Here is a 15,638-nt window from a genome sequence, read left to right on the forward strand (position 1 = left end):
TCAATGCCTTTCGGAAATCGAGGTGTACAATATCTACTGCTTCTCTTTTATCCACGCTACTAGTTACATCCTCAAAATAGGATTTCCCTTGAGTAAAACTATGTTGACTTGTTTTAATCATGCTATACTTTTTCAAGTGCTTTGTTAAGACTGCCTTAATAATAACATTCCCATAGTGACTGATGGCCTCTAGTTCATTGTTTTCTCTCTTTCCCCATTTTCTTGAAATGTGGTGCAACATTTGCCAACTCCCAATCTAGTGGGACCATTCCTTAATCTAAGGAATTTTGGAAAATGGCAGCTAGCACACCTACTATCCCTGCAGCAGACGTGGGCTCCATCACGTTCATGAGAACTCTGGCTGATTGACAGGAGTGGGACATCACCTAAAATAATTATTGGTGGAGTTCAGGGAGTTGAGGCTTCTGCCAGAAATTAAATTTGATTTGCAATTTCCATCCAGAATTCTCGGCCAGTCCCACAGGAAATGATGAGAAATCCCTGGGCTGCTGCACATCTTCAGTAGACGGCCTAACCAGCTAGATATATATCTTCTTATGCAGGTTGATGCACTCCTGTATCACAACATGTTTCTATGCCTTCCTTTCTTATCTCCTTTTTGTCTTAAACAGGTTCCATAAACCAGTCTGTGCAGATGCTGAATGGATGCAGCAATAATTTTTCTTTGCGTCAAATTATCCATTAGTTTTCCATGTTTCAGATCCCTGTCAAACATTCAAGCAGAGAGCTATTAACCCCATGCTTGGCCAGGAGCTTTCAAAGTGTGTCTGAACGTCACTCTCGGGCTGAAGAAATCTCCACATATTTTCTAAGCCTTCAACAGTCCGACGTGGCACCCAGGGAAAAAATGTATCTCAGAATTTACATCACACTAACAGGTCACTCGGCCTAACTACTCTGCCGGTGTTTGTGCTCCAAGAGTCTCCTCCTGCCCTACTTCATCTAGTGTTATAAGCGCATCCTGCCCTTCTTTCACCCTTAAACCCCGCCCCCCTCAAATGCAATCATGCTGTTCATCTCAACCATTTGATTTGCTAGTGAACTCCACTTGCCAACCACACACTATGGGACAACGTCTGTGTGAGGCAGAGTTAACCTCTGTACTTTTCTGCGTGCCTTTTAGCTCTGATAAAGGGTCATCTAGACTTGAAAGGTCAGCTCTTCTCTCTCCTTATAGACGTTGCCAGATCTGCTGAGATTGAAAAATCTTAGCAGGTCTGGCAGCATCTGTGAAGAGAGACAAAAGCCGATGTTTTTCATTTGGTTTCAGATTCCAGCATCTGGAGTAATTTGCTTTTCTAGAGCTAACCTCCTTTATCTTGCTGGATGTCTGTTGGATTACTGTAACCTGCTGCATAGGAACTCCATTCAGAGGGCTTCCCTTTGCCCTAAATCAATCACCTTCCTCTCCTAGCTCTCTTTAGTGAAGGAGACCATTCTTGCAGCTCCCCCAGCCATCTTCCACACCCCCAGGGCAACTTCCAGCCAAATCAAGGCTTGATGTATTTTTAGATACCCTGTTTCCTCGCCCAAGTGGCTGGTCAAATTACTCAACTCCACACAATCTGTAGGTCAAATATCACAGGCGGTCAATCACAGAACAGCTCTAATCAGCCAGTCTTTATCATGGATGTATACTAATTCTCAACCTGTTGGTCAATACTGGTGTTATCCTGATGTGGAGATGCCAGCATTGGACTGGGGTGGACACAGTAAGAAGTCTCTCAACACCAGATTAAAGTACAACAGGTTTATTTCAAATCACAAGCTTTCGGAGCACTGGTGTTGTGAGACTTTTCCCTGTGTTATCCTGATGCTCCAATTTCATCCTGTGCTCAGCTCAAATCTCTTCATGATCTCGATCCATCCCATCTTTGCAACAAACTGGCCAGCCTTACAGCTCTCGGAGTAACTCCTGCTTCTTGTGCATCTCCGACTTCCTTTGATTTACCATTGTTGACCCTGCTTTTGGCCATTCAGGCTTTCCGCTCACTGGAATTCCTTCCTTGCAGGTTCTTGTCCAAATGGTCTCTCTTTATCGCCAAGCCCCGGCAGTCAATACGGGGAGGGCGCTATTTGACCATGCGGGGCATCACTGTGAAATCCCAACATGTTCTCAATTTTCACATACACGTCCCAGCAGCTGACTGGACTGTTAACAAAGCTGCCCACACTGGGCAATTTTCCCATGGCTGTTGTAGGAACATTTCCTGGGATCAGTTGATCCCGTACTTGCCCAGCAATCAAACCTGGGATTTTTTTCCCAATACGACGCATGTGGAACCACTGGCAGAGGTATCATCAATGCCCATATTGTGTTTTATAAGTCATATTTAGTATGTGTACAAGAAAGTATTTCAAATACAAAGTTAATAATTGGAAGGACATTAATTTTTCCTGGAATGAACAGAAATCAATGCTGCATCTTCCATTAGATCAAATAACATTTTTAACCCTTTAAAACGCCACAATCCAACTAATTCCAGCCAGAAGCAGAATCTTGAAATCCAGATCACCTAAAAAAAACAAATTTAAACACAAATTAACACTTCGACCTTTAGTCAGAAAAATCTTGCATAAACAGAAGTAATTATGAGAGTTATTTTAGACAAGGTTAAAGTTTATTTATTAGTCACAAGTAGGCTTACATTAATCCTGCAATGAAGTTATTGTTGAAAATCCACTAGTCGCCACATTCCGGTGCCTGTTCGGGTACACTGAGGGGGAATTTAGCATGGCTGATGCAGCTAATCAGCATGTCTTTTGGACTGTGGGAAGAAAACGGAGCACCCAGATGAAACCTATGCAGACACGGGGAGAACGTGCAGACTCTGCAGACAGTGGTCCAAGCCGGGAATCAAATCCCGGTCCCTGGCATTGTAAGGATTAGCTCAATTCTATTTTTTCATCCAGTTCAAAATATAGAAAAAGTCCTTTGATTCTGTCAGTCCTGCAGACACCAACATTATTGAGATGATGCGCACTGTCTTGAGCCAGCATGCATGGCCACAAGACCACGATGGGTGGCTCTGGCACTGTACTGGATGGGTGTGTGATTGGAGGACATGGCAGATACTGTGTCAACAGATACTGTGTGCACCGTTACATGTAAGTGACACAGTGCCATGAACATCAATTGCATCGTTACCGAGTGTTAACCGAAGAGTCCAGAAGGCTGGACACTCGCGGAGATCACACTCATCAAAGTCCAATCCTTCTTTAAAAATCACTGAGCTCTTTTCTCATGGCAACATGACATGGGGGTCACAACGCTGATATTAATCGTTGATCACTTTATCGTAAAGTTCAGGATGATGGTAGAAAAAGGATGTAATTCGAAGTAAAAATCATTAACTGGGGGAGAGTTGACTTCAGTGGGGCTAGGCTGGTCTGGCTGGAATGAAAGACTGTTTGGAAAAACTGTAGCTGAACAGATGGCTACCTTCAAAGCACAAATGGTCTGGAGACAGTCAAGATATATATTTCCTTCAAAAGCAAAGGGAGGGCAAACATATCTGGAGACCCATGCATGAAAAGAAAATTAAAATTAAGAGAAGAAAAAGTGTGCTTCTGACAGGCGTCAGAGAGGTGAGTGATAGAAAACTGACAGAGTAACGTTCATGTGAAAGAATGGAATCATTAAGAGATCGGATGTTTCTGACTGGTGATGTAGTCTTAGACAAAGTGTAAGGAGAATAAGGGCAGCATACCCCCTTAGGTTCACATCTGGGGAAACAGTACAGCAGGCCAGAACTCATATTTGTGAGCATGCTTTAACATCAGGGACACGCTAACTGATGGATGTGTCGATCCCCCAGACTGTAAGTGGAAAGAAGACACTGGTGAATTCCTGGAGGGCTGGCAGTATAAGCAGCACTTCTCACACTGGAGTTGGCTTCATACAAGGATGAGCATTAACCTGACAAGATCCAGATTCTTCTTCATTTGAAGAATCTATGACTGTTTATACTCTGTCACCTGAAACATGACAGTGAAGTGAACATATATGGAGGGCTATCAGAATGCTGTGTGTGGGAGCAACCTGGTGTATGGGTGTTCACCTATCCCTGCACCATCACATCTAATGGCTGTGCCTGTGTGTATGGATCTTCATACCAGCAGAGATGACGGTCATGAAATTGGACTTTGTTAGCAGCACACGTAGGGCTGGTTACACTATACCACAAAGGACTTTCTTTCCCACTGAAGTCAAAGGCCATCATTTAGCGCACTCCCGTGATTTCCAGACAAATGCTGCACATCTTGACACAATCCAATTTGATTTTAGTGAGTTACTGGATCAGATACTCCACACAGTCACACCCTGAGTAATTCTGAAAGAGATTTCAATTCAGCAATGCAAGGATAGGGGCTGCAACTCTCCCATCCAATTAGTGCAGTGGGCTGGGAGATTCTCGCAACGCCCAATTCACAGCGTTCGTGTTCCCACTCCGATAACAATTCCCAGCACCAGATTTCTGACGACGTCAGCTCCACGCTGGAAATCAGCTAGCATTTCTACCTCTCCTCCCCGACCAGAGTGTTTCCAGCGGGGATTACAGTAGCTCCCCACTTTCAGGGAACTAGCAACCGGACACTGCTGGAGTGAACCTCCCAGAGAGTTGGATGATGGGAGATGCCTCTGGGCATTGGGACTTTAATAGTGCCAATCTGTGCCTCCTGGCACTGCCCAAGGGGCAAAGTGCCAATGCCAAGGGAGCACTTTGGTATTGCCCATCAGGCATGGGGCAGTGCCATGGCGGAGGGGCTGCAGGGGGAACTGTTAAGGGGGGGTTGGTGGGGGCTGGAGATTGGGATGGACCATTAGTGGTCAGGGGGGCCAGCGATCAGGCTGTGGGTGGGGCTCAGAGAGCCGGCAATGTGGGGATCACGGGGCTGACCAGTTCGATTGCTGACCAGCAACTGGGAGTCTGGCAATGTGGGGCCACTGTGCATGCATCAATTTCAGCGTTGACCTCTCTGGAAGGAACAGGCCCTGTCCACTGTTTTATAATGATATGCATGCTAGTGGCTTCCTCTTCTCTGAACTCCCACTGAAAAAACAGCGTGAATTCCTCCTGTTTTCACGTGAATTCGACACATAGAATTTCTTTGGGAGAATTCCGATTGCAAATCTGCAAAAATACCTTGGAAAGAGATTCCACTTTTGACAATCAGAGAAGAGAATTTCAATCATGTGAATGGACTGCAAGGTATGTCCATAATCACAGCCATGCGAAAGGTGCAGAGTGCAGCTGAAAGTCACCCTTCACCCGACAGTCAGTTACAAAACGGAGCATGAGTTTTCTGTTGATTGTAGGTTTTGCTCAACAATTACTTTAAAACAAGCTTCACCAACATTTATTTTTTCACACTGCCGACTGAGTGTAGAAATAGAAACATGAAGGGTTATTAATGTAAAACAATTAATAATATTTCCAATTGGGAAATCATGAGACACTTCTTCACCTGGAGGTAACTCGCGATGACTTGGTGCATTGGGAAGCTGAACATCTCTGGAGGATGACAAACATTGGTGGGTTCTGCGTCTCTAAGAACTTTCCAGTGTTGTGTCCCTTCTGCCAGCCAACTCCCCCCCAACCCTGCTCTCCAGCACCTACCTTGCTCTGTTCTGCTGGCAGATTTGGCAGGCTGATCAGGTTGTTAGCAGCATTCACTAAGCTCCTGTCCAGGAATTCCTATACCGGATCTGCCACTGAGTTCAACAACAGGGTCCCAGAGCCAAACACACTCCATCAACACCGGCAGAGACAAGTGCCAAAGGATACCAGGGTTCACGGCCAGCAACCTCACCAGTACCCCGTACAATTTACAACCCCATCAATATCGCAAAACCACAAGTAATGAACCGAAAGAACAGGGGTAGGCCATTGAGCCCGCCCTATCATTTAGGCAGATGAGTGATTGTGTGCCTTTTAAAAGCCTTTGCTCCATCACCCTGGATACCCGTGACAAAATAAAAATCTATGATAAAAGTAGAATATTGCAGATGCTGGAGGGATGTAACAAAAACAGATTGGACTCAAAACAGTAATTCCATTTCTCTCTCTCTCTACAGATGCTGCCAGACCAATTGAATTTTCCTAGAACTTTGTTTTTATTAAAAATCTAAGGATCTTAGTGTTGAAAACTCCGATTGTCCCAGCAGTCACATTTTTTTGAGAAAGAGAGTTCATAATGAGTTTAAAAACAGGGAGTTTTGTTGCAGCTGTATAAGGTGCTGGTGAGGCCACACCTGGAGTACTGTGTAGTTTTGGTCTCCTTACTTGAGAAAAAATGTACTGGCACTGGACAGGATGCAGAGGAGATTCATTAGGTTGATTTGGGAGTTCAGAGGTTTGGCTAATGAGGAGAGACTGAATAGACTGGGAATATATTCATTGGAAATCAGAAAAATGAGAGGAGATCCTATAGAAACATGCAAGATTATGAAGGGAATAGATAAGATAGAAGCAGGGAGGTTGTTTCCACTGGCAGGTGAAACCAGAACTAGGGGGCATAGCCTCAAAATAAGGGGCAGCAGGTTTGGGACTGAGTTGAGGAGGAACTTCTTCACCGAAAGGGTTGCGAATCTGTGGAATTCCCTGCCCAGTGAAGCAGTTGAGGCTACCTCATTGAATATTTTTAAGGCAAAGATAGATAAATTTTTGAACAGTAAAGGAATTAAGGGCTATGGTGAGCAGGCAGGTAAATGGAGCTGAGCCCACGAAAAGAACAGCCATGATCTTATTAAATGGCGGAGCAGGCTCGAGCGGCCAGATGGCCTACTCTTATGTCCTTATTACAGAGCCTCCCTTCTGAACCATGTCCCCTCCTGCTTTGAGCATGCTGACAGCTCAAAGTACCACATATCTCAGCCATATCTATACAATTTACTAACTTGTTACATGCTTACAGAACATAATAATTGAACCTTACATAAAGAGAGTATCACTTTATGATAGAAACGATTTCTACTCACCATGGACAGAGTTGTTGTCACCTCTTGTAGGGTCCCAGTCTTGGTTGAGATCCTCTACCTGAATAGATAAGCAAACCACATGAAACTCAACACTGAGTGTGCCCATTGCCCATGAGTGCTACCTACAGTTTTATTGAATCCCTACAGTACAGAAGGAGGCCATTCAGCCCATCAAGTCTGTACCAGACATACTCCCACTCAGGCCCTATTCCCATAAGCCTCACTTACCCAGCTAATCCCTCTGACACTGGGTCAATTCAGCATGGCCAATCAACCTAACCTGCACATCTTTGGACTGTGGGAGGCACCCAGAGGAAACCCACGCAGACACAGGGAGAACGTGCAAACACCACACAGACAGTGGCCGAAGGCCAGAACTGAACCGGGGACCCTGGTGCTGTGAGGCAGCAGTGCTAACCACTGTAGCACCGTGCTTTTCTTAACTTAAATTGCAATAGCCAATCAGTACAAAAGTAAAAGACTTATAGTTACACAGTAACTCCCACAACCTCAGGACAAGTTGGAATCTGGAATGAGCTTCCTGAGAGGGTGGTGGAGGCAGGTTTGATCAAGGTATTCAAAAAGGAGTTGGACTGCTTTCTGAAAAGAAAGAATTTGCAAGAATTTGATCAAAAGCGGGATTTTTAATTGGTAATGGGTTGAAGGATTATGGGGTGAAGGCAGGAAAATGGCGTTGAGGAGTATACCAGCCATGATCGAATGGCGCAGCAGACTTGATGGCCTAATTCTGCTCCTATATCTTACGAGCTTATAAAGGGTTATGGGGAAAAGGCAGGGAAGTGAAATTAGGCTGAGATGGAGATCAGCCACGATCATATAGAATGGCGGAGCGGGCTCAAAGGACTGAATTGCCTACTCTCACTCTTACGTTCCTATGATTACAGGGATAAGACAAGGGAATGGGTCTGGCTGGAATGCCCATTCAGAGAGCCAGTGCAGGCTCAATGGGCCGAATGGCCTCCTTCGACACTATAAAGATTCTATGAGAGCATTTTACAGCTAATTAAATATGCTGTACTTTTTGCAACTCAATCTACAGCAGCTCCACTACTATTGACTGACAATGCAAGTGATCTGCTGGCAAACTTCTGGTGTTTATTTTGGATTTTTCAGACTTGGATAGAATTAAAGATAAAAACTTGCTGAGAAAAAATTCTTGTTTACGTTTCACCAGGAAAAGGTTAATGCATCTCACACATGAACTCTTTATCAGAAACTTTCTGAGGCAGAGATAGATGACCCCTCCACCTACCACCTCACAAGGAATTAAAAGCAAAATAAAACAGTTGAAAATGTGGAATAAAACCCAATGTCTTGAAAGGAGGAGTTAACATGATTACTTTTTGAATTAAAAATTACCATCTGTGAAAATCTACTACAATGACAGCTAAAATCTTTAAAGATAAAGTAGTAAATCAAATTAGATTTACAGATTTAGGCACTAAAACAGAAAATGCTGCAAACACTCAACAGGTCTGGAAGTGCCTGCAGAGACATGTGAAAGGGCTGCTCTGCTAATAAGACACATCAGTTTGAGAATTTGGATTAAGCACATAATTGTGATCCTAACCGCTGATTACCATATTGTGATTCGGATGGAGGTACCAAACCCACATCTACATTTAATACTCAAGTGATGATTGGATGCAATTTTTTGTGGTGAGGTATAGGGTGGCACAGTGGATGGCACTGCTGCCTCACAATGCCAGGGACCTGGGCTCGATTCCCATTTTGGGTCACTGTGCGGAGTCAGTACGTTTTCCCTGTGTCTGTGGGGGTTTCCTCTCACAGGCTGAAAGACATGCTGGTAAGGTGCATTGGCCATTAGATGCATTTTCCCTCAGTGTTCCTGAACAGGCACTGGAGTGTGGCGACTAGGGAATCTTCATAGTAACTTCATTGCAGTATTGATGTAAGCCTACCTGTGACACTAATAAGTATTTCTTTTAAACTTTAAAAATTTTTTATTTGTGGGGTCTACGCACCCACTTTCACTGAACGGTGTGGAGTCATAGAATCCTTACAGAGCAGGAGGAGGCCATTTGGCCCATCGGGCCTGCCCCAAATCTCTGACAAGAGCATCCCACCCATATCCTACCCCCATAACCCCGCCTTTTACCCCACTAATCCCCCTACCTACACATTTTCGGACACTAAGGATTTAGCATGGCCAATCCATCTAACCTGCACGTCTTTGGGGTACAGGAGGAAACCAGAGCACCCGGAGGAAACTCACAGACATGGAGAGAACATACAAATTCCACAGTTACCGAAGGTTGGAATCGAACCCGTGTCCCTGGCGCTGTACAGCAGCAGTGCTAACCATTGTGCTACCGTGCCATCCACTAATGCTCTAGTTGCCTTGCAGTGACATGCTACAGATTGGCTCAGAGACCAAGGAGAGAACGCACAGATTCTGGGATGCATCTCTGGAGGACATGGTGGAGGAACTCCAGAAGAAACGCTCAGATGATGTATGACGTGGAGGGGAACTTGGATGGTGTTCCTTTGTGTCTGCTGCCATGCCCTGTCCTTCTAGGCGTTAGAGGTTATGTATTTGGAAGCTGCTGTTGAAGAAGCCTTGGTGAGTTGCTACCATGCATCTTGTAGATGGTACACACGGCTGACGTTGTGCATCAATGCTGGATAGGGGTGAATGTTTCAGGCGACAGATCAAGAAGCTGCTTTGTCCCGGATGATGTTGAGCTTCTTGAGGGTTGTTGGAGCTGTGCCCATCCAGGCAAGTGGAGAGTGTTCCATCACACTCCTGACCTGTGCCTTGTAAATGGCGGACAGGCTTTGGAGTGTCAGAGGAGTTACCCAGTCTCTGACCTGCTCTTGGAGCCACAGTATTTATATAACTGATGTGGTTCAGTTTCTGGTAATGGTAACACCCCCAGGATATTGATAGTGGGGGATTCAGTGAAGGAAATATCATTGAATGTCAAAAGTTGAAAGTTTATTTAGTTTTTAAAGTTTATTTTGTTAGTGTTACAAGTGAGGCTTACATTAACACTGCAATGAAGTTACTGTGAAAATCCCCTAGTCGCCATATTCCGCCACCTGTTCGGGTACACCGAGGGAGAATTTAGCATGGCCAATACACCTAACCAGCACGTCTTTCGGAGTGTGGGAAGAAACCGGAGCACCCGGAGGAAACCCATGCAGACAAGGGGGAGAACGTGTACAGGGAGAACAAAGGGAGATGCTTAGACTCTCTCATGTTGAATGAAACAATAAAATCACCAGAAGATGCCACTAGGTTTATTTAGGTGGCGGGGGCGGGGTGTTGAATTAAGCACCAGAACATAACAGATGATGATACAAGTGATTTTTATCGTACCTGTTTGTGCTAGATTGGCAGGACCAGGCTGTGGATACCTTCCCTGATAACCCTGGCAACGGGTGGGGTGTGGAGGATAATTCTGTGGCCTTTGCTCAGACCTGGCCATGAAATGACTGCCTCTTCCACCATGGGGACCAGGTCTTCTGAAATTCTCTACTGATGCAGAACACACAACAGAATGTTTTACTCACCAACAAAACAGCTAACAAGTAAAGAATACTAAACTCCCCCACAACATGAGGAAAATATGTGCAATTTTTCAAGTAGTTTTTATTCTGCTGATTTTTCCAGTTCTTCACTTAAAGGTATTGACAAAAGCCACTATTAGGTCCAGTATTTAATTCCCTCTCTGGGGTCTGTTCAATACAGGACAGGCCATGAACAACAAAACTATTAAAATTCAGTCTTGGTCACTGACCTGCTACTTGTGGCCGGGGGCTGCTCTGTACATTTCGACTCCTCCTCGCACAAATTCTGTTGATGAGGACCTTCAGCTTCTGAAATTCCTGTAGCTGGGCATCCTATACCCAGGAACAACAGAAAAATCAGAAAAATCAAAGTATCACATCTCCACCACACACTTTGCAGCAGCTATTACAACAACAACTCAATCTTGTATTGTGCCTTCAACAAGCAAGATGTTCCATGGCACTTCACTGGAGCATAATTTGACTCCAATGCACATCAGGACAGATGCTCAAAAGTTTAGTCATAGAGGGAGCTTTCAAAGGAGTCTTAAGGGAGGAATGAGAGAGATAGAGATCGAGCGTTGGAGAGGTACAGTGGTACAGAGGTAGAGAGAGGCAGAGACGTAGACAGTGGCAGAGAGGTAGAGAGCGGCGGAGAGATAGAGAGTGGCGGAGAGATAGAGAGCAGCGGAGAGGTAGAGAGCGGTGGAGAGGTAGAGAGCGGTGGAGAGGTAGAGAGCGGTGGAGAGGTAGAGAGCGGCGGAGAGGTAGAGTGTGGCAAAGAGGTAGAGAGCGGCGGAGAGGTAGACAGCAGCAGAGAGGTAGAGTGTGGCAAAGAGGTAGAGAGTGGCGGGGAGGTAGAGAGTGGCGGGGAGGTAGAGAGTGGCGGGGAGGTAGAGAGTGGCGGGGAGGTAGAGAGTGGCGGGGAGGTAGAGAGTGGCGGGGAGGTAGAGAGTGGAGGGGAGGTAGAGAGTGACGGGGAGGTAGAGAGTGGCAGAGAGGTAGAAAGTGGCAGAGAGGTAGAGAGTGGAGGGGAGGTAGAGAGTAGCGGGGAGGTAGAGGGTGGCAGAGAGGAAATTCCTGAGTTTGGGTCTTGGCAGCTGAAAGTACACTTGGCAATGATGGGAATGATTAACATTGGGATATCCAAGAGGACAGAATTGGAGAAGCGCATAGGTTGGGAGGGGTTTTAGGGTTAGAGGAGGTTACAGACATAGGGAGGGAGGGGGAAGGATTTGAAAACAAGGGTGAGAATTTTAAAATCAAGGAACTGGTGAACCGGATGCAATGTAGGTCAGAGGACACAGGGGAGATGGGTAAATGGGGCTCAGGATATGGGCAGCAGGGTTTTGGATAAGCCAAATTTTGGAAGATGGATAGAATGAGGCTGGTTAGGGCAGCACTGGAGTAGTCAGATTTTAAAAAAGCAAAACATTTAACACGGGTTTCGACAACAGAGTTGATGCCGGGTCGAAGAATTTGGAAGATGTAATAGAAATGTAGTGAGGTCAAGGAGGACGAGGAAGGATAGTTTACCATTATCATAGCTGCATAGCATATAAATTGTGACTTCTTTTCTTTAGTGGCAGGGATGGAAACTTAATTGGGGGGAGTTCTGGAAAAGAGACTTAAGAGGGAACAAAATATTTAAGAACTCTGGAGAGAAATGTAAGCGAAATTAATGCAGAAGATTTGAAGGATAGGGAGAGAGAGAGTGTGAGTTAGTGAAAGAGGCAGACAGAGACAGGGAGCTTGACAGATAAGAGAGAGGGAGGCTGAGAAAGAGAAAGGGAGTCTGAGAGAGAGGGAGGATGAGTCCTGTGACAAGAAAATCATTAACAACATCAGCATTTAAGGCCAGGAAGGGAAGTTAGGTGGTCAGTATTTCAATGTGAATAGAGATGAGGGAACAAGGGGTGGATCTCAGGGACAAACTAAGCACACACAGGAGATTTGGGGATTTAGGGGTGAGTCTAGAGAAAGATGCAAGTTCATGGCAAGGACAAGGGGGCACTTTAGAGGAGGTTAGGTTTGGGGGTGCTAGGGAAAGGGAGAGAAGTGGCAGCAGCAACTGATGTCCATAATCCTGGTGACAAAGGAGGCCATGAGCACCTTGGGTTAGGTGAGGATAGAAGGAGGGGAGCAGGGGGTGGAGGGGGAGCTAAGGGTTATCTTTGCATTAAAGGATGATTTTGGAATAGTTTCAGCAGAGGACAACAGAACCTGTTTCTGCAGTGGTCCAGCCAGATCTGGCAATGACTGACTAAACTGACTGTAATGGATAAACATCCGCGAGTGCGTCCCTTGGACTTAAGGGAGTGGAGATGAGGGCATAACAAAGAGAATGACCAAGCTGCAGAAGGTTTTTAATGGGGATATAGTCAACAAAGATGGAGATGGATTTTGGATTGAGCAGATTGGAAGCTGCAGAAATGTTTTGATGAATGGAGGGCTAAAAGCTAGACAGTTGGAAATTAATGATGGGGAACAAGGAACACACACAATTGCCAAACAAACTTGGCAGCCCAAGGTGACAAGCGCACAGATAAAGCAGGCATTGTGATTGAACTGCTATCAGGATAAAACCCCCTCCCCCTCTCCATTCGTACCCCCAACCCAATCCCTAAGCTAGGGGAAGACATGAACAATCGCACCCTCTCTCTCAACCGCTACTCAGTAACCCTGCCAGAAGGTACACAGGTTGATGTCAGGTGAGGCTAGGGTGTGACGCCCTGCTTGGTCAGAATAGCTCAGTTGACACCAATACGTGAAGAATGAATGACGCAGCATCTGTAGAAACCTACACTAGAACCATCAGCAGATGTGGGGAGAAACTTAAAAAAATACAACAGCAGACTGCAGTAAAAATTCCTCATTATTAGCAAAGCTGCCCTTTAATCCAATGTTGGATCATATAGAGACCTTAATAATAGCTCTGTGGCAAAACGTACATGCAGGAATCTCAAACCTTTTTAAAAACATTATCCCTTTCCAAGAACATACTTATATTAAATACATACAAAATGTAAAAAAGTTTATTTTCTCACGTACGTAGATAGAAGCTGGCCTGGTTTGTACCATCGAGATTAATCATTAAGTTCACCTTGTTTGTGATAACTGGTTTTGCATGCACGTTACCAGATGGTATTTGCTTTGGAAAACAATTTACTGTAAACCACCATCATTAGTTGAGAAACACGTCAAGCATGCACACTCCATCTGTAGACCTACGTTATTTTCTAGAAGGTCCTCCATTGTACATCCACTGTGAGACTGCAGGTACTTTGTGTGGAAAAGCTTCCCATCAAATGCCTTCCACGGCATCAGGTCGACCATTTTAAATGGAAACCCACAGGCACTATTAGCTGAAAGGAGCACGGCCAGGCCCCGAACAAAGAGAGAGGCCAGGTGCACAGCCCGAGAGTCAACACAGGGCACCTGAGGAAGAGAGTCAAAGGTTAATGGCCGGACAATGACGGCAAATTATTCACTCGCTGCACTCACTGTGCGAAACAGTGACTATCAGCAAGAGGTCCATCTGGTAGCATCTATACTAACAGAATGGTCAAAGTAGGTTTGAGCGGCACAGCCAGAAAGGCACACAAAACAATTTGCAAAGACATTTTCTCTCTCGCTGAAGTAAAATAAAGGAGTAAACTTGACAAATCGCAGTGTTTTGCCTCCATAGCCAATTGAAGTAACAGCAGTAATGTAGTCCAGTGCTTACCTCTATCTGAAACTGCAAAATAGCACGATAGGAAGGTGAAACAGTCATTTTACTGTTGTAGGATATGCAGATTTAAGGGAGAGCTACACATACTATGGGCTAAAGGGAAATCAGAGAACATTGAAGTTGGAATGTCTTGTTGAAGTTGTGTAAGACATTGGTAAGGCCACACATGGAATACTGCGTACAGTTCTGGTCACCCTATTATAGAAAGAATATTGAACTAGAAAGACTGCAGAAGATGCTACCAGGACTTGGTGGCTTGAGTTATAAGGAGAGGCTGGATACACTGGAACTTTTTCCTCTGGAGTGTAGGAGGCTTAGGGATGATCTTATAAATAATGAGGGGCATACATCAGCTAGTCAATATCTTTTCCCAAGAGTAGGGGAGTCTAAAACTAGAGGGCATAGGTTTAAGGTGAGAGGGGAGAGATACAAAAGGGTCCAGAGGGACAATTTTTTTTACACAGAAGGTGTAGAGACGGGCAAAAATTTGTCTTTTAAAAAGCATTTAGATAGTTATGTGGGTAAGATGGATATAGAGGGATATGGGCCTAACGCTGGCAATTGGGACTAGCTTCAGAGTTAAAAAAAGGATGACATGGACAAGTTGGGCTGAAGGGCCTGTTTCCATGCTGTAAACCTCTGTGACTCTAATCACAGAATCCCAACAGTGCAGAAGGATGATCTCCTATGGGGCTGCTTGGGGTCAGTATTTAAAAACTCTGCAACCAGCCTGAACGAGTACTCCACTACAGTAACTGACTTCATTAGTAAGTGTGTCGAAGACTGTGTGCCAAAGAAGCAAATCCGTGTATTCCCCAATGGGAAACCATGGATGAACGGGGATATCCACCACTTGCTGAAGTCCAGGTCTGAGGTGTTCAAGTCACCCTTTTTTTGAACTCCTAAGCTATTCCCAGTTGCCAGCATTCAGCCCACATCCCTCTACACCCATCGGCTCCAACGCACCCCTCCCTGATGAGCTTGGTGCATTCTACGCCCGTTTTGAGCAAGCTGTCAGCGAGAGCATGCCCTCCACTCTGGAAGCCCTGGATGAACCAGTATCTGGGGTCACCATTGCACATGTCAGAGCAGCTTTCTCGAAGATTAATTCACGGAAAGCGACTGGCCCGGATGGGGTATCCGGACGAGCACTCAGATCTTGCACAGTTCTGCTGGCTGGGGTGTTCACAGACATCTTCAACCTCTCTACAACAATCTGAGGTCCCTCCCTCCTTCAAAAAGACCATTATCCCAGTATCTAAGAAAAACCAAGCAGGGTGCCTTAATGACTTTCTTCCCGTGGCTCTGACATCAATCATTATGAAGTGCTTCAAGAGGCTAGTCATG

General features: G+C 45.2%; 1 protein-coding gene across 2 annotated transcripts in view; it reads right to left on the reverse strand.

The window, feature by feature from the left end:
* Positions 1-1,170: 1,170 nt before the first annotated feature.
* Positions 1,171-15,638, reverse strand: part of fam120b (family with sequence similarity 120 member B) — a 61,795-nt gene continuing 47,327 nt past the window's right edge. Inside the window, exons 7-11 of one of the 2 annotated variants that reach the window (XM_080200808.1) lie at positions 13,790-13,996; positions 10,789-10,891; positions 10,368-10,523; positions 7,004-7,061; positions 1,171-2,537 (exon numbers count right to left, since the gene is read on the reverse strand). In XM_080200808.1, coding sequence (XP_080056934.1) covers positions 7,021-7,061; positions 10,368-10,523; positions 10,789-10,891; positions 13,790-13,996 — 507 coding nt within the window. In that variant the 3' untranslated portion in view covers positions 1,171-2,537; positions 7,004-7,020. Of the gene's footprint in view, positions 2,538-7,003; positions 7,062-10,367; positions 10,527-10,788; positions 10,892-13,789; positions 13,997-15,638 lie in introns of both variants that reach the window. The other variant, XM_080200807.1, reaches the window with a different exon arrangement.

This window comes from Carcharhinus amblyrhynchos, chromosome 12 (assembly GCF_965287045.1).
Source record: "Carcharhinus amblyrhynchos chromosome 12, sCarAmb.v2.hapA, whole genome shotgun sequence".
Lineage (NCBI taxonomy): Eukaryota > Metazoa > Chordata > Chondrichthyes > Carcharhiniformes > Carcharhinidae > Carcharhinus > Carcharhinus amblyrhynchos.